The following is a 24,136-nucleotide window of genomic DNA, read 5'->3' on the forward strand; positions in this document are numbered from 1 at the left end:
TAACTGGGCTGTTTAGAGGCTCCCTCCACCATGAATTTGCCCAAACTTGGCTGTTTAGAGGCTCCCTCCACCATTAATTGGTCCAAACTGGGCTGGTTAGAGGCTCCCTCCACCATGAATTTGCCCAAACTGGGCTGTTTAGAGGCTCCCTCCACCATGAATTTGCCCAAACTGGGCTGTTTAGAGGCTCCCTCCACCATGAATTGGTCCAAACTGGTTTTTTAGAGGCTCCCTCCACCATGAATTGGTCCAAACTGGGCTGTTTAGAGGCTCCCTCCACCATGAATTTGCCCAAACTGGGCTGTTTAGCGGCTCCCTCCACCATTAATTGGTCCAAACTGGGCTGGTTAGAGGCTCCCTCCACCATGAATTTGCCCAAACTGGGCTGTTTAGAGGCTCCCTCCACCATGAATTTGCCCAAACTGGGCTGGTTAGAGGCTCCCTCCACCATGAATTGGTCCAAACTGGGGTTTTTAGAGGCTCCCTCCACCATGAATTGGTCCAAACTTGGCTGTTTAGAGGCTCCCTCCACCATGAATTGGTCCAAACTGGGGTGGTTAGAGGCTCCCTCCACCATTAATTGGTCCAAACTGGGCTGGTTAGAGGCTCCCTCCACCATTAATTGGTCCAAACTGGGCTGGTTAGAGGCTCCCTCCACCATGAATTGGTCCAAACTGGGGTTTTTAGAGGCTCCCTCCACCATGAATTGGTCCAAACTTGGCTGTTTAGAGGCTCCCTCCACCATGAATTTGCCCAAACTGGGCTGTTTAGAGGCTCCCTTCACCATGAATTTGCCCAAACTGGGCTGGTTAGAGGCTCCCTCCACCATGAATTGGTCCAAACTGGGGTTTTAGAGGCTCCCTCCACCATGAATTGGTCCAAACTTGGCTGTTTAGAGGCTCCCTCCACCATTAATTGGTCCAAACTGGGCTGGTTAGAGGGTCCCTCCACCATGAATTGGTCCAAACTGGGTTTTTTAGAGGCTCCCTCCACCATGAATTGGTCCAAACTGGGGTTTTTAGAAGCTCCCTCCACCATGAATTGGTCCAAACTGGGCTGTTTAGCGGCTCCCTCCACCATTAATTGGTCCAAACTGGGCTGGTTAGAGGCTCCCTCCACCATGAATTTGCCCAAACTGGGCTGTTTAGAGGCTCCCTCCACCATGAATTTGCCCAAACTGGGCTGTTTAGAGGCTCCCTCCACCATGAATTTGCCCAAACTGGGCTGTTTAGAGGCTCCCTCCACCATGAATTTGCCCAAACTGGGCTGGTTAGAGGCTCCCTCCACCATGAATTGGTCCAAACTGGGGTTTTTAGAGGCTCCCTCCACCATGAATTGGTCCAAACTTGGCTGTTTAGAGGCTCCCTCCACCATTAATTGGTCCAAACTGGGCTGGTTAGAGGCTCCCTCCACCATGAATTGGTCCAAACTGGGTTTTTTAGAGGCTCCCTCCACCATGAATTTGCCCAAACTGGGCTGTTTAGAGGCTCCCTCCACCATGAATTGGTCTAAACTGGGCTGGTTAGAGGCTCCCTCCACCATGAATTCCCAAAACTTGGCTGTTTAGAGGCTCCCTCCACCATTAATTGGTCCAAACTGGGCTGGTTAGAGGCTCCCTCCACCATGAATTTGCCCAAACTGGGCTGTTTAGAGGCTCCCTCCACCATGAATTGGTCTAAACTGGGCTGGTTAGAGGCTCCCTCCACCATGAATTTCCCAAAACTTGGCTGTTTAGAGGCTCCCTCCACCATTAATTGGTCCAAACTGGGCTGGTTAGAGGCTCCCTCCACCATGAATTTGCCCAAACTGGGCTGGTTAGAGGCTCCCTCCACCATGAATTGGTCCAAACTGGGGTTTTTAGAGGCTCCCTCCACCATGAATTGGTCCAAACTTGGCTGTTTAGAGGCTCCCTCCACCATTAATTGGTCCAAACTGGGCTGGTTAGAGGCTCCCTCCACCATGAATTGGTCCAAACTGGGTTTTTTAGAGGCTCCCTCCACCATGAATTTGCCCAAACTGGCTGTTTAGAGGCTCCCTCCACCATGAATTGGTCTAAACTGGGCTGGTTAGAGGCTCCCTCCACCATGAATTTCCCAAAACTTGGCTGTTTAGAGGCTCCCTCCACCATTAATTGGTCCAAACTGGGCTGGTTAGAGGCTCCCTCCACTATGAATTTGCCCAAACTGGGCTGTTTAGAGGCTCCCCTCCACCATGAATTTGCCCAAACTGGGCTGTTTAGAGGCTCCCTCCACCATGAATTGGTCCAAACTGGTTTTTTAGAGGCTCCCTCCACCATGAATTGGTCCAAACTGGGCTGTTTAGAGGCTCCCTCCACCATGAATTTGCCCAAACTGGCTGTTTAGCGGCTCCCTCCACCATTAATTGGTCCAAACTGGGCTGGTTAGAGGCTCCCTCCACCATGAATTTGCCCAAACTGGGCTGTTTAGAGGCTCCCTCCACCATGAATTTGCCCAAACTGGGCTGGTTAGAGGCTCCCTCCACCATGAATTGGTCCAAACTGGGGTTTTTAGAGGCTCCCTCCACCATGAATTGGTCCAAACTTGGCTGTTTAGAGGCTCCCTCCACCATGAATTGGTCCAAACTGGGCTGGTTAGAGGCTCCCTCCACCATGAATTGGTCCAAACTGGGTTTTTTAGAGGCTCCCTCCACCATGAATTGGTCCAAACTGGGGTTTTTAGAGGCTCCCTCCACCATGAATTGGTCCAAACTGGCTGTTTAGCGGCTCCCTTCACCATTAATTGGTCCAAACTGGGCTGGTTAGAGGCTCCCTCCACCATGAATTTGCCCAAACTGGGCTGTTTAGAGGCTCCCTTCACCATGAATTTGCCCAAACTGGGCTGGTTAGAGGCTCCCTCCACCATGAATTGGTCCAAACTGGGTTTTTAGAGGCTCCCTCCACCATGAATTGGTCCAAACTTGGCTGTTTAGAGGCTCCCTCCACCATTAATTGGTCCAAACTGGGCTGGTTAGAGGGTCCCTCCACCATGAATTGGTCCAAACTGGGTTTTTAGAGCCTCCCTCCACCATGAATTGGTCCAAACTGGGGTTTTTAGAGGCTCCCTCCACCATGAATTGGTCCAAACTGGGCTGTTTAGCGGCTCCCTCCACCATTAATTGGTCCAAACTGGGCTGGTTAGAGGCTCCCTCCACCATGAATTTGCCCAAACTGGGCTGTTTAGAGGCTCCCTCCACCATGAATTTGCCCAAACTGGGCTGTTTATAGGCTCCCTCCACCATGAATTTGCCCAAACTGGGCTGTTTAGAGGCTCCCTCCACCATGAATTTGCCCAAACTGGGCTGGTTAGAGGCTCCCTCCACCATGAATTGGTCCAAACTGGGGTTTTTAGAGGCTCCCTCCACCATGAATTGGTCCAAACTTGGCTGTTTAGAGGCTCCCTCCACCATTAATTGGTCCAAACTGGGCTGGTTAGAGGCTCCCTCCACCATGAATTGGTCCAAACTGGGTTTTTTAGAGGCTCCCTCCACCATGAATTTGCCCAAACTGGGCTGTTTAGAGGCTCCCTCCACCATGAATTGGTCTAAACTGGGCTGGTTAGAGGCTCCCTCCACCATGAATTTCCCAAAACTTGGCTGTTTAGAGGCTCCCTCCACCATTAATTGGTCCAAACTGGGCTGGTTAGAGGCTCCCTCCACCATGAATTTGCCCAAACTGGGCTGTTTAGAGGCTCCCTCCACCATGAATTTGCCCAAACTGGGCTGTTTAGAGGCTCCCTCCACCATGAATTGGTCCAAACTGGGTTTTTTAGAGGCTCCCTCCACCATGAATTGGTCCAAACTGGGCTGTTTAGAGGCTCCCTCCACCATGAATTTGCCCAAACTGGGCTGTTTAGCGGCTCCCTCCACCATTAATTGGTCCAAACTGGGCTGGTTAGAGGCTCCCTCCACCATGAATTTGCCCAAACTGGGCTGGTTAGAGGCTCCCTCCACCATGAATTGGTCCAAACTTGGCTGTTTAGAGGCTCCCTCCACCATTAATTGGTCCAAACTGGGCTGGTTAGAGGCTCCCTCCACCATGAATTGGTCCAAACTGGGTTTTTAGAGGCTCCCTCCACCATGAATTTGCCCAAACTGGGCTGTTTAGAGGCTCCCTCCACCATGAATTGGTCTAAACTGGGCTGGTTAGAGGCTCCCTCCACCATGAATTGGTCCAAACTGGGGTTTTTAGAGGCTCCCTCCACCATGAATTGGTCCAAACTGGGCTGTTTAGCGGCTCCCTTCACCATTAATTGGTCCAAACTGGGCTGGTTAGAGGCTCCCTCCACCATGAATTTGCCCAAACTGGGCTGTTTAGAGGCTCCCTTCACCATGAATTTGCCCAAACTGGGCTGGTTAGAGGCTCCCTCCACCATGAATTGGTCCAAACTGGGGTTTTTAGAGGCTCCCTCCACCATGAATTGGTCCAAACTTGGCTGTTTAGAGGCTCCCTCCACCATTAATTGGTCCAAACTGGGCTGGTTAGAGGGTCCCTCCACCATGAATTGGTCCAAACTGGGGTTTTTAGAGGCTCCCTCCACCATGAATTGGTCCAAACTTGGCTGTTTAGAGGCTCCCTCCACCATTAATTGGTCCAAACTGGGCTGGTTAGAGGCTCCCTCCACCATGAATTGGTCCAAACTGGGTTTTTTAGAGGCTCCCTCCACCATGAATTTGCCCAAACTGGGCTGTTTAGAGGCTCCCTCCACCATGAATTGGTCTAAACTGGGCTGGTTAGAGGCTCCCTTCACCATGAATTTCCCAAAACTTGGCTGTTTAGAGGCTCCCTCCACCATTAATTGGTCCAAACTGGGCTGGTTAGAGGCTCCCTCCACCATGAATTTGCCCAAACTGGGCTGTTTAGAGGCTCCCTCCACCATGAATTTGCCCAAACTGGGCTGTTTAGAGGCTCCCTCCACCATGAATTGGTCCAAACTGGGTTTTTTAGAGGCTCCCTCCACCATGAATTGGTCCAAACTGGGCTGTTTAGAGGCTCCCTCCACCATGAATTTGCCCAAACTGGGCTGTTTAGCGGCTCCCTCCACCATTAATTGGTCCAAACTGGGCTGGTTAGAGGCTCCCTCCACCATGAATTTGCCCAAACTGGGCTGTTTAGAGGCTCCCTCCACCATGAATTTGCCCAAACTGGGCTGGTTAGAGGCTCCCTCCACCATGAATTGGTCCAAACTGGGGTTTTTAGAGGCTCCCTCCACCATGAATTGGTCCAAACTGGGCTGGTTAGAGGCTCCCTCCACCATGAATTGGTCCAAACTGGGGTGGTTAGAGGCTCCCTCCACCATTAATTGGTCCAAACTGGGCTGGTTAGAGGCTCCCTCCACCATTAATTGGTCCAAACTGGGCTGGTTAGAGGCTCCCTCCACCATTAATTGGTCCAAACTGGGCTGGTTAGAGGCTCCCTCCACCATGAATTTGCCCAAACTGGGCTGTTTAGAGGCTCCCTCCACCATGAATTGGTCCAAACTGGGTTTTTTAGAGGCTCCCTCCACCATGAATTGGTCCAAACTGGGCTGTTTAGAGGCTCCCTCCACCATGAATTTGCCCAAACTGGGCTGTTTAGCGGCTCCCTCCACCATTAATTGGTCCAAACTGGGCTGGTTAGAGGCTCCCTCCACCATGAATTTGCCCAAACTGGGCTGTTTAGAGGCTCCCTCCACCATGAATTTGCCCAAACTGGGCTGGTTAGAGGCTCCCTCCACCATGAATTGGTCCAAACTGGGGTTTTTAGAGGCTCCCTCAACCATGAATTGGTCCAAACTTGGCTGTTTAGAGGCTCCCTCCACCATGAATTGGTCCAAACTGGGTTTTTTAGAGGCTCCCTCCACCATGAATTGGTCCAAACTGGGGTTTTTAGAGGCTCCCTCCACCATGAATTGGTCCAAACTGGGCTGTTTAGCGGCTCCCTCCACCATTAATTGGTCCAAACTGGGCTGGTTAGAGGCTCCCTCCACCATGAATTTGCCCAAACTGGGCTGTTTAGAGGCTCCCTCCACCATGAATTTGCCCAAACTGGGCTGTTTAGAGGCTCCCTCCACCATGAATATGCCCAAACTGGGCTGTTTAGAGGCTCCCTCCACCATGAATTTGCCCAAACTGGGCTGGTTAGAGGCTCCCTCCACCATGAATTGGTCCAAACTGGGGTTTTTAGAGGCTCCCTCCACCATGAATTGGTCCAAACTTGGCTGTTTAGAGGCTCCCTCCACCATTAATTGGTCCAAACTGGGCTGGTTAGAGGCTCCCTCCACCATGAATTTGCCCAAACTGGGCTGGTTAGAGGCTCCCTCCACCATGAATTTGCCCAAACTGGGCTGTTTAGAGGCTCCCTCCACCATGAATTGGTCTAAACTGGGCTGGTTAGAGGCTCCCTCCACCATGAATTTCCCAAAACTTGGCTGTTTAGAGGCTCCCTCCACCATTAATTGGTCCAAACTGGGCTGGTTAGAGGCTCCCTCCACCATGAATTTGCCCAAACTGGGCTGTTTAGAGGCTCCCTCCACCATGAATTTGCCCAAACTGGGCTGTTTAGAGGCTCCCTCCACCATGAATTGGTCCAAACTGGGTTTTTTAGAGGCTCCCTCCACCATGAATTGGTCCAAACTGGGCTGTTTAGAGGCTCCCTCCACCATGAATTTGCCCAAACTGGGCTGTTTAGCGGCTCCCTCCACCATTAATTGGTCCAAACTGGGCTGGTTAGAGGCTCCCTCCACCATGAATTTGCCCAAACTGGGCTGTTTAGAGGCTCCCTCCACCATGAATTTGCCCAAACTGGGCTGGTTAGAGGCTCCCTCCACCATGAATTGGTCCAAACTGGGGTTTTTAGAGGCTCCCTCCACCATGAATTGGTCCAAACTGGGCTGGTTAGAGGCTCCCTCCACCATGAATTGGTCCAAACTGGGGTGGTTAGAGGCTCCCTCCACCATTAATTGGTCCAAACTGGGCTGGTTAGAGGCTCCCTCCACCATTAATTGGTCCAAACTGGGCTGGTTAGAGGCTCCCTCCACCATTAATTGGTCCAAACTGGGCTGGTTAGAGGCTCCCTCCACCATGAATTTCCCAAAACTTGGCTGTTTAGAGGCTCCCTCCACCATTAATTGGTCCAAACTGGGCTGGTTAGAGGCTCCCTCCACCATGAATTTGCCCAAACTGGGCTGTTTAGAGGCTCCCTCCACCATGAATTGGTCCAAACTGGGTTTTTTAAAAGCTCCCTCCACCATGAATTGGTCCAAACTGGGCTGTTTAGAGGCTCCCTCCACCATGAATTTGCCCAAACTGGGCTGTTTAGCGGCTCCCTCCACCATTAATTGGTCCAAACTGGGCTGGTTAGAGGCTCCCTCCACCATGAATTTGCCCAAACTGGGCTGTTTAGAGGCTCCCTCCACCATGAATTTGCCCAAACTGGGCTGGTTAGAGGCTCCCTCCACCATGAATTGGTCCAAACTGGGGTTTTTAGAGGCTCCCTCCACCATGAATTGGTCCAAACTTGGCTGTTTAGAGGCTCCCTCCACCATGAATTGGTCCAAACTGGGGTGGTTAGAGGCTCCCTCCACCATTAATTGGTCCAAACTGGGCTGGTTAGAGGCTCCCTCCACCATTAATTGGTCCAAACTGGGCTGGTTAGAGGCTCCCTCCACCATGAATTGGTCCAAACTGGGGTTTTTAGAGGCTCCCTCCACCATGAATTGGTCCAAACTTGGCTGTTTAGAGGCTCCCTCCACCATTAATTGGTCCAAACTGGGCTGGTTAGAGGCTCCCTCCACCATGAATTGGTCCAAACTGGGTTTTTTAGAGGCTCCCTCCACCATGAATTGGTCCAAACTGGGGTTTTTAGAGGCTCCCTCCACCATGAATTGGTCCAAACTGGGCTGTTTAGCGGCTCCCTCCACCATTAATTGGTCCAAACTGGGCTGGTTAGAGGCTCCCTCCACCATGAATTTGCCCAAACTGGGCTGTTTAGAGGCTCCCTCCACCATGAATTTGCCCAAACTGGGCTGGTTAGAGGCTCCCTCCACCATGAATTGGTCCAAACTGGGGTTTTTAGAGGCTCCCTCCACCATGAATTGGTCCAAACTTGGCTGTTTAGAGGCTCCCTCCACCATTAATTGGTCCAAACTGGGCTGGTTAGAGGGTCCCTCCACCATGAATTGGTCCAAACTGGGTTTTTTAGAGGCTCCCTCCACCATGAATTGGTCCAAACTGGGGTTTTTAGAGGCTCCCTCCACCATGAATTGGTCCAAACTGGGCTGTTTAGCGGCTCCCTCCACCATTAATTGGTCCAAACTGGGCTGGTTAGAGGCTCCCTCCACCATGAATTTGCCCAAACTGGGCTGTTTAGAGGCTCCCTCCACCATGAATTTGCCCAAACTGGGCTGTTTAGAGGCTCCCTCCACCATGAATTTGCCCGAACTGGGCTGTTTAGAGGCTCCCTCCACCATGAATTTGCCCAAACTGGGCTGGTTAGAGGCTCCCTCCACCATGAATTGGTCCAAACTGGGTTTTTTAGAGGCTCCCTCCACCATGAATTGGTCCAAACTTGGCTGTTTAGAGGCTCCCTCCACCATTAATTGGTCCAAACTGGGCTGGTTAGAGGCTCCCTCCACCATGAATTGGTCCAAACTGGGTTTTTTAGAGGCTCCCTCCACCATGAATTTGCCCAAACTGGGCTGTTTAGAGGCTCCCTCCACCATGAATTGGTCTAAACTGGGCTGGTTAGAGGCTCCCTCCACCATGAATTTCCCAAAACTTGGCTGTTTAGAGGCTCCCTCCACCATTAATTGGTCCAAACTGGGCTGGTTAGAGGCTCCCTCCACCATGAATTTGCCCAAACTGGGCTGTTTAGAGGCTCCCTCCACCATGAATTTGCCCAAACTGGGCTGTTTAGAGGCTCCCTCCACCATGAATTGGTCCAAACTGGGTTTTTTAGAGGCTCCCTCCACCATGAATTGGTCCAAACTGGGCTGTTTAGAGGCTCCCTCCACCATGAATTTGCCCAAACTGGGCTGTTTAGCGGCTCCCTCCACCATTAATTGGTCCAAACTGGGCTGGTTAGAGGCTCCCTCCACCATGAATTTGCCCAAACTGGGCTGTTTAGAGGCTCCCTCCACCATGAATTTGCCCAAACTGGGCTGGTTAGAGGCTCCCTCCACCATGAATTGGTCCAAACTGGGGTTTTTAGAGGCTCCCTCCACCATGAATTGGTCCAAACTTGGCTGTTTAGAGGCTCCCTCCACCATGAATTGGTCCAAACTGGGGTGGTTAGAGGCTCCCTCCACCATTAATTGGTCCAAACTGGGCTGGTTAGAGGCTCCCTCCACCATTAATTGGTCCAAACTGGGCTGGTTAGAGGCTCCCTCCACCATTAATTGGTCCAAACTGGGCTGGTTAGAGGCTCCCTCCACCATGAATTTGCCCAAACTGGGCTGTTTAGAGGCTCCCTCCACCATGAATTGGTCCAAACTGGGTTTTTTAGAGGCTCCCTCCACTATGAATTTGCCCAAACTGGGCTGGTTAGAGGCTCCCTCCACCATGAATTTGCCCAAACTGGGCTGGTTAGAGGCTCCCTCCACCATGAATTGGTCCAAACTGGGTTTTTTAGAGGCTCCCTCCACCATGAATTTGCCCAAACTGGGCTGGTTAGAGGCTCCCTCCACCATGAATTGGTCCAAACTGGGGTTTTTAGAGGCTCCCTCCACCATGAATTTGCCCAAACTGGGGTGTTTAGAGGCTCCCTCCACCATGAATTTGCCCAAACTCTGCTGGTTAGAGGCTCAATCCACCCTGATTTTCAAAACAAATGTTGGTGCCAACCTCAACTTACTACAAGGGCCAAATTCACTGCTGGTGACAAGCTCTCCTCACTGCAAGTGCCAAATACACATGTTTCAAGGTGTTTTCCTACTGTCAGAGAGGTGGTATTGAGTGTGTAAAGTGTGTAGTTGTTAGGCTGTGATGTTGGGGTAATAGAGGGTCTTTGGTGTGTTAGATGCCCCCAGACATGCTTCCCCTGCTGTCCCAGTGTCATTCCAGAGGTGTTGGCATCATTTCCTGGGGTGTCATAGTGGACTTGGTGACCCTCCAGACACGGATTTGGGTTTCCCCCTTAACGAGTATCTGTTCCCCATAGACTATAATGGGGTTCGAAACCCATTCGAACACACGAACATTGAGCGGCTGTTCGAATCGAATTTCGAACCTCGAACATTTTAGTGTTCGCTCATCTCTACTAGTTAGCTAACTTTGCACCAGAATTTGGGCACAGAACATTGGTGCAATTATGGAACAAATTCTCACAACTTATGTCTTACCCTCTTTAATATAAGTGTAAATGAGACAGGAACTAACATAGGTTTCTGCCCTGACGTACCTTGATCTCCACCCAGCCTCTCTTATTTTCTAAAAAGTGGTAACCAAATTAGCGAAAAGGCAAATTTTTTGGTTAAATTATGGCACAAACTGTTGTGTGGCAAAAATGCACCTCTTTTGCACAGAAAACTGTTTTTTTTTGTGACTTTTTTTTAATAAAATTCCCTCATTTAGCTTAAATATCTACTAGTATATGGGAAGAACTATATATCTGTCTATCATCTTTCTTTGCAGGATGTCACCGATGCAATGGTGAAAATAACTGTTCAGTACTAGAGATGAGCGAGTACTATTCGAAACTGCTGTTTCGTATAGCACGCTCCCATACCAATGAATGGACGTGGCGGAAGTGCAAGGAGTTAAGCGGCCGGACGCCAGTGCCGGCTGCGTCCATTCATTGCTATGGGAGCAAGGTATTTGAAACGGCAGTTTCAAATAGTACTTGCTCATCTCTATTAAGTACTAAGACACTGACCTCTCAGTTCTGCTCTTTCCAGTTTGCTATACAGTATTTTATTTTATATTATTAGTATTTTATATGATAGTTTTTTGTAGAGATTATTTTGCAGTGTTACTTTTGTCATATTTTAAGCCTTTAGTATCATATATATAACATAGAAAATGCTAAAAATCATAGAAATATCGCTAGTGTCTACTAGAGATGAGCGAATACTAAAATGTCTGAGGTTCGAAATCCGATTCGAACAGCCGCACACTGTTTGAACGGATTTCTAACCCCATTATAGTCTATGGGGGAAAATGCTCATTTCAGGGGTACACAAAATTCGATAAAATTATACTTACCAAGTCCACGAGTCACAGTCGGGCTGGATTCTCCTTGAAGTCTTCTCCCGGTGCAGGGTCCCCGCGTCTTCTTCCGGCTGGAATTCACTCTGCCTAGGCATCTGGCCTAGGCAGAGCTGACTGCACATGCGCGGTCATGCGCGGACATGCGCAGTGGGCTCTGCCCGGCCCGACACATGCGAAGTCGGCTCTGCCTAGGCAGGATGCCTAGGCAGAGTGAATTCCAGCCGGAAGATGCCGCGGGGACGCTGCACGGAGAAGACTTCTAAAGGTAAGAGAAGAACCAGCGTTGATTGGCAGAATGTATAGCATTCTGCCAATCAACGCTGGTTCTGCATCGAACCTTAAACTTCGAACAGCTAGTAGTGTTCAATCGAATATGAGTATTTCGAATACCGTAGTATTCGATCGAACACCTACTCGATCGAACACTACTTGCTCATCTCTAGTGTCTACCACTATATTTTCACAAAATCTCTAATAAAATAAACCATTGGGATTAGGAGGGTCGTCCAGTACTACATTAGTCATTTGTAAGAATAATTTTATAAAATTTGGGATAATCACAAGTTAGTGAATAATATATAATAAGTGTATCAGTTGCTATAAAAACACTTAAATAATTGAATATATGATCATTGGCATAACATTTACCCCCATGGCGGTACCCTAACAATAGATATATTCACATGCTCACTTGAATAACCACACAAGACAATAATTATAATGGGTGGAAACCTTAAAAAATGTTCTACTTCTAGTGACCAACAGTACATCTAGGAACTGCTGGGGCACTAATGTTCTGAACAAACACCAGATCACAAAAAGATTATACATTTATGTTGAAAAGTAATTACAGATCCAGAACTTGCAATATGTATCTAAAAAACCCTGATTTGTTTCTAAAATGGGCAAAACACTGCAAACTAGGGGATTAAAGTGTATATATTTTTTTCCAACAATTTGACAATTGTCTATTTTTTCAAGTGCCTGTTGATGCATTGGGTGTGGTCCTATTTATTGATAACAGTGGATTAACTTGATCTTAGCCTAGTGTTTTTGTAAGTAAAACCATGAACCCAATAGTTCAATTAGAACAATTGTATAATGAATAACTGAAAGAGAAATCACTGGCAATCTTGACAAGTTTTTAGTAGGGTTGATAGATCGGGATCGGGAAAGATCGGATCCCGATCGGCGATCGAGCAAATTTTACGATCAGGATCGGCTGGAAAATTATTGGAAATTGGATTTTGAAATCTCAAGATCGGTTCAACCCTAAAAGTGATTTTTCCCATAGAGAAGCATTGACTAGGATTGAGCGATTGGGATTGGCTGGAAATTGATCGGAAATCGGATTTTAAAATTGATCCTGAAATCTCAAGATCAGCTCAACCCTAGTGTTTAGCTAATGTGGTAACCTAATGGTATGAATTGCTTAAACTTACTGATAGATTGACACATTGGGAAGAGATTTACAGAGGAATACATGAAATTTTTTAAAATTATGTTGTAATTGGAGAACAAAGAACTTTATATTATCCCTGGACATGTTCTCTCTAGAGTCTTCTAGGTAAGTCCAAATTTGTTTCCAAGCATTAAAGCCACTATTTCCACTTTTTGCCATTTTTGAACTCTCTACATTGTAGATTGAAAATATCTAAAAAGTTCAGTAACAGAGTATCAAGCAATGCAAAGCATTGCACTTTCTGCGGTCACTTGTGAAATGTGCTACGTCTTGATGAATAGAGGAAGTGGTTTTGTGAAAAAATAACCAGGTATGAGTCGCCTCTACTTGTGTGGTAAGAAGATAAATAAAAGAAAAGTAAAGAGGCGGGGAGCACTCACCCATACAAGGTATTTTCTTAAAAAGCTTGATCCTTTATTTGAAAGACCTAAAAAAAACAAATTGGGAGGGAGCGACCGCACACACAGCAAGGGCAACAGCCATTTCGCGCCTGATGGGCGCTTTCTGAAGCCAAGTATGTGACATGGTCTGTTGCACTTCCCTCCCGATTTGTTTTATTTATGTCTTCCAAATAAAGGATCAAGCTTTTTAAGAAAATACCTTGTATGGGTGAGTGCCCCCCGCCTCTTTTACTTTTCTTATGTTTTACATGTTTGGGATGAAGAGCACCACTCAAGAAGTTTAAACGTGACCATTCATTAACATCAACACACAGTGATACAGTGTGAATAAGCCCTTCCAACATAAGTGGTAGTGCCACTTTTTTCTAGACTATTTTGAAGATAAATAAAATCCACAGATAATTTTTTTCTAAATTCTTATTGTAAATCAGATTTTAAAAAATCTAAAAAAAAATCATTAAAGTGGAGCAGATTTTTTTGTGACAAGGGACATGACAATTTCATTGAAACATGCATTCAATGAGCCCTAAGAGTATTCTACACTATGTTCTGACAGTGTCATACACTATGTTTTATAGATAGGTTCCTAGGAGCCCTGACAGTAGTATACACTATGTTTTATAGATAGGTTCCTAGGAGCCCTGACAGTAGTATACACTATGTTTTATAGATAGATTCCTAGGAGCCCTGACAGTATTCTACACTATGTTTTATAGATAGGTTCCTAGGAGCCCTGACAGTATTCTACACTATGTTTTATAGATAGGTTCCTAGGAGCCCTGACAGTATTCTACACTAGGTTTATAGATAGGTTCCTAGGAGCCCTGACAGTATTCTACACTATGTTTTATTGATAGGTTCCTAGGAGCCCTAAGAGTATTCTACACTATGTTTTATAGATAGGTTCCTAGGAGCCCTGACAGTATTCTACACTAGGTTTATAGATAGGTTCCTAGGAGCTCTGACAGTATTCTACACTATGTTTTATAGATAGGTTCCTAGGAGCCCTGACAGTATTCTACACTATATTTTATAGTTAGATTCCTAGGAGCCCTGACAGTATTCTACACTATATTTTATAGATAGGTTCCTAGGAGCCCTAAGAGTGTTCTACACTACGTTTTATAGATAGGTTCCTAGGAGCCCTGACAGTATTCTATACTATGTTTCAAGTCAATTTAAGGAGTGGTTTGTATTGAATTGGAATATCTCATAAGGTTTAATTCTCCTTCTGATGTCCGATTCAAATACTACCCCAAATAAACAGGGTTTTTTTGCTTGTTTTTTTTTTACTGCACCATGGCCATGGGTTATAAATAATGATCTAAAGTTTATAAGTTCCTTAGGCCAAAGAGAAAAAATGATTCTGGGGCCCACCCTCCATGAAACCCTAGGACATAGTACCCATCATACCTGGGTACCTTCTGCTGAAATTTAATTTAGTTAGAAATTGGCCCATCATAGGATCTTCTGATACTGTATTGGGCCTTCAGCATTGCCTATAGTACTCGTGCCTTTTTCTAACACCAAATCTCTAGTTTGCATAATGGTCTCCTCATTTTTGTTGTAATTTTTGTCATGAACCAAGTAATAGAATAAACAGTCAATTTTCTTTAATATCGTCTCCACATTTCTACCCTTCTGTTGGTGTAAATGGTTTACAGCACAACTGTCCTGAGGTGTAATGGCAAAAAACACGTCCATTTGTTCTAGTGTATCCCATCCCCACTTTGTAGACAAATTTGCACAGTGGAAATGCTGTGCTTTGCAAGACCATTGTGGTTTTGGAAATTGCAGCATGTCAATTATAACCTATGGTTTCCCTACAGGTATATTGAAAAGTATTGTGGGAAAAACTGTGATGCATTGCGACCGTGGTTTGGCCCACAGTGCTTTTTTGCCGCGGCCTGCTATGTGGGGCCTCAGTATGATCGAAGAAGGGCCTCAGTCGAGCTTTGATGACCTTGAGCTTTGCAGGCAAAAAGTTGATGACACTTATTTGACCACTTACAGTATATGACTGGTCAATCTTATGGCAAGAGAAGTAAAATAATTGTAGCCACCAATAAGCAGAACATAAGAGTACACGACACAGAGGTTGTCTATTATATAGTCAATCATATTTAGGTCAAGTAGGATGGTTATCAGGCAGTGAATCTGGTATATACATATTTGTCAGTATATTCTCAGCTGAAGGAATGTGGATGAAGGCTACTGTTGGATCTTGTAGGTCAATTGCTGTAGGGTGGGCTGCCGGTTCTATGGACTTCATCCATTTTAGATGATAGAAGACAAATAGTGCAGCAGCTATTAATACACATACTGATAACATCAGGCGGACTATATTCTGCTGGGTATATCCGATATTGCCCATGTGGCCTGAAAAATACAATAAATTAATTTATATTAATAACAAATAAAATAAAAATTTCTATGATCATAGCATGAAAGGAATTATCTACATGTACATATGGTTGTACTGCTGGAGGTCTTCATCAGCCAATGAAATTACATTAGATTTGCCTTTAGTTCTTATCAAAGTTACAATAAGTTCATTTCTCTGTTTCCCATTATCCTTTTCCATTAAATATGAATGTTATGATAAGATAATTTTTGAACAATATCTCTTGGTTCCGTGGTACCTGCAGGACATTCTGAATAACAAATGCATTTGCCACAGAGACATCTGTATAAGGTTGCTATTCCAACCAGCCAAACTTTGGCTGGGTCGGCTTGACAATTTCAGAGGCTTGATATGGAGAGACAATCGAAGACTGATGTGAGTATGTATACTTGGCTCTCATATTTCCTTATTATGGCCTCTTGTGAAAGACCTAGAGGTTGCCTTAGACTGTTATAGTTTGTTTGAGCTTGTAGACTATTTTTCTGAGCAGTGGCATAACTTGCAGAAATAGCAGGTCCGTAATTCCTTACTTACATTACTCTTGGCTGAGCTTAGAGACAAGTGTGTTAATTTATCCAATCTCCGACTTGGTTGAAAGAATTTATTACACACCCTTCACTGGGTGGTCACTAGGGTAGAACGATCGGGATCGGGAAAGATCAGATCCCGATCGGTGAATTAACAAATTTCAATCGCGATCGGGATTGGCTGGAAAATGATCGGAAATCAGATTTTAAAAACGTTCCTGAAATCTCAAGATCATCTCAACCCTACTCTATAAACATAAAGTAACTAGGGTTGAGCGATCGGGAAAGATTGGATCCTGATCGATGATCGAGCAAATTTCATGATCGCGATCAGGATCGGCTGGAAAATGATCAGAAATCAGATTTTAAAAACGATCCTGAAATCTCAAGACCGACTCAACCCTAATGGCCACACATGAACAAATATAGAATATTTAACAGATCACTTTTTCATGAATTTAAGAAAAATCTGCTTATCTCAGGATAAACATACTTGGACATGTCCAGCCAAGGGAACATTTATATCTGTGTCACAAGAGGATCATGTTTTTTATGGTCCTTTGTCACACAATGATAAGCTATACATGTCTTGTCAATGTGTGGCCACCAAGTGATTGGCCAGTAGCTTCCAAGGTACTGCTAATAGGTTCATTTTACTAATTTGATACATTGTTATTGCTACTTATTATCTAGAGATGGGATGCAAATTTGCAATTTACTCAACCTCAAGCTATAAATGACACAATCAAAATCAGTTTTCTTGAATCACACGACTATGTCAAACCTCATGGTTGGCCACATTTAGATCATGTACAGTTTTGTGGTTTAGTTGATTTTTGTGGTGCCCACCTTGTATGTCAATGTAGACTCCATGACTTCTCCTTGTTGAATTGTTGGTTGATGTTTTAGCCTCACACATATAATTCCCAGAATCCTCCAATTGGGCAGACTGAACCTCATATTTATCCGATGAACTGAATCCCTGAACTGTTTGTTCATCTTTGTAGAAGGCAAACTGCAGTTCTGTAGGCTTTATATATGGACTAATAGTCACATCACATGACAGGGTCAATGGCTTTCCTTCAATTTTTGAGTTGTTGATAAGAGTAATTTTTGGCAGTGAGAATGGCTCTAAAAAAAGGTGAAAAAATAAATGAAGAAATGATTAAGAAGTTCATGAAAGTTGGTAAAATACTGTCCGTGCTTATCCTTTGCTTCATTCATAACTGGGCTCCTTGAAGGGATTGTATCATTTAGAAAAGTGATTGAGGTAAGCATATGCATGAATAGACTTGAGGTGCTGCCTCCAGTTCCGCCAAAGATCCCCCAGTTTTTAGTAAAAATGAGGCTCAATGAACACCCTGGGCATTCCCCAGGGCCTGCGAGCACCCCGCGTCATACCTCTGAAACGCCCCTCCGTTGCTCGTACTCCAAAAGACCTCCTCTTCCACATGTCTGGAACTGTCTATATGTTCTGTAATCTCACTCCGGTTAGTTGAAATCCCATGCATGCGCAGTACCGTTCTGTTTAAGGTCGAGCGACCGGGATCGGAAAAGATCAGATTCCAATCAGCAATCGAGTAAATTTCATGATCGCGATCGGAATTCCGACCCGATCTTTTCCAGCGGGATCGAGATCGGAGGTTATCTCAAGATTGGCTCAACTCTAAAAGTGACTTTTCCCATAGAGAAGCAATGACTAGGGTTAAGCGATCGAGATCGGAAAAGATCAGATTCTGATCTACGATCGAGCAAATTTCATGATCGCGATCGGCTGGAAAATGATCGGAAATCGGATTTTAAAATTGATCCTGAAATCTCAAGATCGGCTCAACCCTAGCTCCATTATGAGCGGTACTGCGCATGCCTGAGCACCATTTTGTTGTAGACTGTGTCTGTCTGACCAGGAGAAAAAGGATTGTATGTCTATAACTTTCTGTAGCTCATCCTTCAGCTCGGAGCGAGATTAACACTGCTTACGAAAGTTGGCTTTGTAATAATTAGTTAAAGGGGCTCTATCAGCAAAATCATGCTACTAGAGCCCCACATATGCATGCATAGTCTTTAAAAAGGCTATTCAGGCACCGTAAAAGTTATATTAAACTACCCCCCCCCCTCCCGTTTTAAAATAATAACCTAAAAAAGAATGTGCTCTACTTACCGAACGTGCATACGGGGCGGGCATTCAGGGTGTGTCTTCATCTTCCACGCCTCTTCTTCCTCCGATGTCCTCCGGTCCTGTCTTCCTCCAGCGCTCGCGAACGGACAGTGATAGCCTGGGCGCATGCGCAGTAGCTGTAGTAGAAGCCGCATGCTACTGCGCATGCGCCCAGGCCGTTTTTTTATATCAGTGTCCGCGAGCGAGCGCCGGAGGAGGACGGGGCCAGAGGACATCGGAGGAAGAAGAGGCGTGGAGGAAGATGAAGACACACCCTGAATGCCCGCCCAGCGTGCACGATCCGTAAGTAGAGCACATTCTTTTTTAGGTTATTAAGGTTTTAAGGCTATTCACGCATATGTGGGGCTCTAGCAGCATGATTTTGCTGATAGAGCCCCTTTAAATACCATCAAATTCAGTTGTATGTAACACACATAATTTCAAGTTCATGCTTGCTACATCTATGATTTGTATACTGTATAAATGATCCTGGCTTTACCTTGAACCGATACAAAAATGTCATCCCTATGTTGATAATATAATCCATGATGATGGACTTCTTTTCTACATCCGTATGTCCCAGAAGTCGTCTTGGTTACATTTCTAATATAATAGTCTCCATTATCTGACCAGTCTCTAATGACATTGTTATCTTTGTAAAATCTTGTCTGTCTTCCATAGTATCTAGGATAGTGGTGACATCTCATATATATGTCATCTCCTTCATAGACATATAGAGGGGTCTGCAGGATGACATAACCTGTAATATACAATGATATAAGATGAGGAGACATATATGATCTCTTATCAGTCTGTGTGTGATACAACTTGTTACCTTGTCTGTATATTTATGATCTGGTAGATTTACTCACCATTACTAACATCCAGTCTAGCGGGGTCACTTATTTCTCCAGGTCTGGTCTGACATTGGTAACTTCCACTGTGTGATGTTCTAGCTCTTTGTATTGTATAGGATTGTCCATTGTATACTTGCTTGCTGTCTCTGTACCATATATAATCCATCCCCTCTCCTATAGTAGATCCCCCATCACAGGTCATTGTTATCTGCTCTGTTGTAAAGATCTTCTTGTAGTCTGGAGTGAAGGTCACCGCAGGTCTGATGGCGGCTCCTATAAGACATCATGGATCATACAGAGGAGTTGTAGTCACAATGAACTGCACATTGTGTCTATCTCTCCAAAGTACAGATGGAAATGATAAAATGTGAAGAATCTGTGGTCTACGTCATCTGCACAAACTCACATTGGATCACACCACGACAGTCATGAGAAAAACAAAGTCTACCACCTTTGACTTCTATGGTTTTCATGGTTCAGGGTATAATAAAAACACCTGGTTCTTAGAAGGTCTTAAAATTATGTAAATTAAACCTCAGATGGAGAACAACACATGAAAAACTCTTAATGCCTTGTAAGCAAATTGGGTTTCTGTTTTTCAGGTCCCCGATCCGACACAAAAAAATGGAAACGCGAGTGCAACTGTAAACCTAACGTAACAAGTGTGAACCTAGAGTCAGTTGAGCCACCTTTAAGAACAGGAAGTTGAAGTAATATATGGTTACATAGTAGATGAGGTTGGCCGGAGACATCAGTCCATCAAGTCCAACCTATAACCCTACAATCCCTACAGTGTTGATCCAGGGGAAGGCAAAAAACCCCATGAGGCTCATGCCAATTGCCCCATTTCGGAGGAAAAAATTCCTTCCCGACTCCAATCTGGAATCTGGCAGTGAGTATAAAAACCCTGGATCAACGTGTCCTTAAAATCTAGAATCCATAGCTCGTAATATTGTTCTCTTTGGCATCCAGGCCATCTTTGAACTTGTTCAATCCAGTTATTGGTCTCTGACATCATTTTGGAGGAATTTTCATCCATTCTTTTTTACTACATTACTTCAGGTCTTTGAGATTCATGGGCATTTGTATATGTACAGATCTGTAAAAGTCCCACCAGAACATTTCAATTTGGTGGAGTTCAGGAATGCGACTGGACTATGATGAGAACACCGCAACTCTTACTTTTCTGCCATTCTGTTGTAGATTTTCTGATGTGCTTGGGATCCTTGTCCTGTTACATGACTCAATTTCAATAATATTATTTTTTATTGGATCGATGGGCATGTATTTGACTCTTGGATAACTTGGTATACAGAGATATTTATGTTGGACTCAATGAATGGAAGACATCTTTTTCCTGTGGCTGCAAATCGAGCAAAAGTCATCCCCACTCCGCGACTGTGCTGGATAGTTGTTTTGAGATGTTATGGTGTTATTGGTTTTGAAGAATGTGGGGCTGTGAGTTATGGTGAAGAATCTCCACTTTGAACTCATCTGTTCAGTGGATATTATTCCAGAAGTCTTGTTTTGTTTAGATGGTGATATGTTCTTTTTTCCAAGATGGCATCATTTGATTGGCAGCCTGTTACTGCAGTTCCAAGCTAAGAACGATCTTTTATCTTTCTTTTATCACTCTTTGTCTATCACTTCAATACTCCACTACAAGGATCATTTCACCATGAATAACTTTTTATTATGGACTTGAGAAGTTGCTGAAGGCTTTCAAAGGATCCTTTGTGTCTATTTTTTATGCTGGAAGATGCCTGCAACCGGCAGTCAGGGAACTATTGTGTATACAAAGGAAGCCTTGTTGCAGTTAAGGAACTTAGCTGGTTTGCATGTCCTGAAGCCTACCATCCCCATGGGTTACGGAGAAAACGTAGAAGGGGAGGTGGAAGATCTGGTTAATTATGGAGAAATAATAAGGGAACTGGAACTGGAAATGAACACATACCTGTGATATCCACCATCATTATAGGCAATGTGAGCTCATATATTAGTGAGAGGACAGTTTATCTGCCTGTCCATATTGTTCCTTGCTATATTCTTGCTACCCATGTACAGCATGACATTATTTTGTTCCTTTTCTATCTTGCTCCATAACATCCTAATACTGCTGCCACCACGTCCACCACCACACAGTAGAACATCATATCTTGCCTTGTCCATACTGTTCTATACTATCCCACCACGTCCACCACCACCACCACACAGTGGAGCATCATACCCAGCCTTGTCCATCCTGTTCCATACTATCCCACCACGTCCATCACCACCACACAGTTGAACATCATACCCAGCTTTGTCCATCCTGTTCCATACTATCCCACCATGTCCACCACCACCACACAGTAGAACATCATACCCAGCCTTGTCCATCCTGTTCCATACTATCCCACCACGTCCACCACCACAACACAGTATAACATGATATCCTGCCTTGTCCATACTGTTCCATATAATCTTACCACATCCACCACCACCACACAGTGGAGCATCATACTCAGCCTTGTCAATCCAGTTCCATACTATCCACCACATCCACCACCACCACACAGTAGAACATCATACCCAACCTTGTCCATCCTGTTCCATACTATCCCACCACATCCACCACCACCACACAGTAGAACATCATACCCAGCCTTGTCCATCCTGTACCATACTACCCTACCACGTCCACCACCACCACACAGTAGAACATCATATCTTGCCTTGTCCATACTGTTCCATACTATCCCACCATGTCCACCACCACCACACAGTAGAACATCATATCTTGCCTTGTCCATTCTGTTCCATACTATCCCACCACGTCCACCACCACCACACAGTAGAACATCATATCTTGCCTTGTCCATACTGTTCCATACTATCCCACCATGTCCACCACCACCACACAGTAGAACATCATACCCAGCCTTGTCCATCCTGTTCCATACTATCCCACCACGTCCACCACCACCACCACACAGTGGAGCATCATACCCAACCTTGTCCATCCTGTTCCATACTATCCCATAACTGCTGCCTTTACCCACCACCACACACCCATAAATCTTCTACAGTCTTGTCCAATTTAGTATGGGTTTATTCAAATCAAAACTAAAATTAGATATCTTCCATTTCTTCATCTATATAAAAAACCATAAAAAATCCACCCATGAAATGTGATCTTAAACAGGATGTTTGATGCCTTCATTTTACTCATACTCACAGTATATAGGGATGTAGTTTAGATAAAAAAAGGGTGAAGGAATAAATCTGGTCACTTACCTTCTTGTATGAGAACCAGCCCTATAAACAGAATAGAAGAAGAGTTATCAGATATAATATAGTCCTGGTATAGTACTTATGTGACATTATACAGTTGTGATTCGTGATTAGACAATTACTTAAAGACATGTACTTACAGATGAATAATATGGACGTCTCTGTAGACATGATGGATGGAGACTTGTCTGCACAACTTACAAGTAAGTCCTGTATATTTTACTAGAAGAAAAGAGGAGAGAGATAAGTGTGATGAAATATTCTACGAAAGCAAGGGTAAGCTTCTAAATGAGTTGGGAACTATAGGGTTATAGGTCGGACTTGATGGACTGATGTCTTCATCCAACCTCATGTACACTGTCTACCAATAAGTATTTGGACACCCATGCAAATGACGATATCTACGGTGCCACAACGTCCGCTGTTAAATATCGTGTAGGAAACAGCATTGGCATTAGTTTCATGCAGGATGCCACGAAGTGCAGAGTTGTCCGATTTCGAGAAAGGGGTAATTGTGGGGTAGGTGTTCGGTGATTGTCAGAATTTGCTCGAGTCGGCAAACCCCCAAAACTGGGAGATACTAGAGACCAACAGGTGCTGGCCAAAGAAATTTGGAAGAATCACACCCATCCGATGGCTCACATACACCCGGAGTTTCACCAGGCATCTGGGAGTATTGTGTCGATCAATCCCATCCGTAAGGAAGAATCTGCTGGGGTCTACCAACTATAGGATATGAATGAATGTATTTTTTCTATTCTACCGCAGGGATCCAAATACTTATTGGTAAATAGTGTATGAACATCTCCAAGTATATCCTTAACTAAAGGCTCATGCTGAAAAAATTTGTCTTGTACCTTTCTTCTTCCCCATATAACAAAGCCAAATCTCTCCCTCATATATAACGGCATTATATAATGTACACAATGTTATCATTTACTGTACACACATAATTTACTATATACTGGAATATCTAAAAAGATGACATATTACCGCCATAGTGCTACTACACTCTCTAAAGAGACCGATATCACTAAGAATACCATTGTACAAGGTCTTATTCATGATCACTGCTAACATTATATATTGGCTCAGTATGATATACTGTCACTGAATGTTTCCCCTGTATATCGGTAAATATTAGTTCCGTATGTAGCGATTACTAGATGAATGTTTGACATACTATATAGCATTGCCATGTTACACTATTGGTGCAGTACATATTGAGTATTTACCTAAGGGATAATATGTCTGTAGGATACATACAAAGCAATGTAGTTTAGGTAAAGCCAATGACTTACGGTTGTCGATGTCTCCGATTGAAATAACTTATTGTATCTGCCTTCGTTATAATTTGGGTTAGATAGCATAGACCGCATGGGAACTTCTTCCAGTCATGACTTTGCACCAACACAAGTTCTTTACCCAGACATTTCTGGCTGCTTACTTTTCCAGTACCGTCCTTGAGCCGGGTTCATTACGGTGTTATACGGTGTCATAGTGTCATGATGTCGGCATGCTCCATGTGACCATCGAGGTCCAATGACAGATGTTGTTGGTGTTATCCTTTCCACTACCTTAGACCCAAGATAAGCAGTCAGTAACCTGTCCACTGTCTAAGACACAGAGGACACTCGCATTAACCTCCCTGCACTGCTAGAGATAATACCGTACCATGACGCCTTCATATGGATACATCAGCATGGAGGGACAATGATAACCAGGCTGTCAGAGCAAGGAAGGAACTGGAATATATAACAAGAAACAAATTACAATTCGCTGACAGTTAATGTTTCCCCATTCTGTTTCCTTCCTCCTCCTTGTAACAAGATGGTAATGACAGAAAGCAACT

At 44.9% G+C, this 24,136-nt stretch overlaps 1 protein-coding gene across 1 annotated transcript in view; it reads right to left on the reverse strand.

Annotated features, from left to right (window-relative positions):
* LOC142213428 (Fc receptor-like protein 5) overlaps positions 1 to 22,500 on the reverse strand; it is a 145,280-nt gene extending 122,780 nt beyond the window's left edge. The window contains exons 1-5 of the mRNA XM_075281745.1: positions 22,425 to 22,500; positions 22,288 to 22,308; positions 19,027 to 19,284; positions 18,654 to 18,914; positions 16,846 to 17,127 (exon numbers count right to left, since the gene is read on the reverse strand). Coding sequence (XP_075137846.1) covers positions 16,846 to 17,127; positions 18,654 to 18,914; positions 19,027 to 19,284; positions 22,288 to 22,308; positions 22,425 to 22,455 — 853 coding nt within the window. The 5' untranslated portion in view covers positions 22,456 to 22,500. The remainder of the gene's footprint in view (positions 1 to 16,845; positions 17,128 to 18,653; positions 18,915 to 19,026; positions 19,285 to 22,287; positions 22,309 to 22,424) is intronic.
* Positions 22,501 to 24,136: the final 1,636 nt, after the last annotated feature.

This window comes from Leptodactylus fuscus, chromosome 7, assembly GCF_031893055.1.
Source record: "Leptodactylus fuscus isolate aLepFus1 chromosome 7, aLepFus1.hap2, whole genome shotgun sequence".
In the NCBI taxonomy this organism is placed as follows: Eukaryota; Metazoa; Chordata; class Amphibia; order Anura; family Leptodactylidae; genus Leptodactylus; species Leptodactylus fuscus.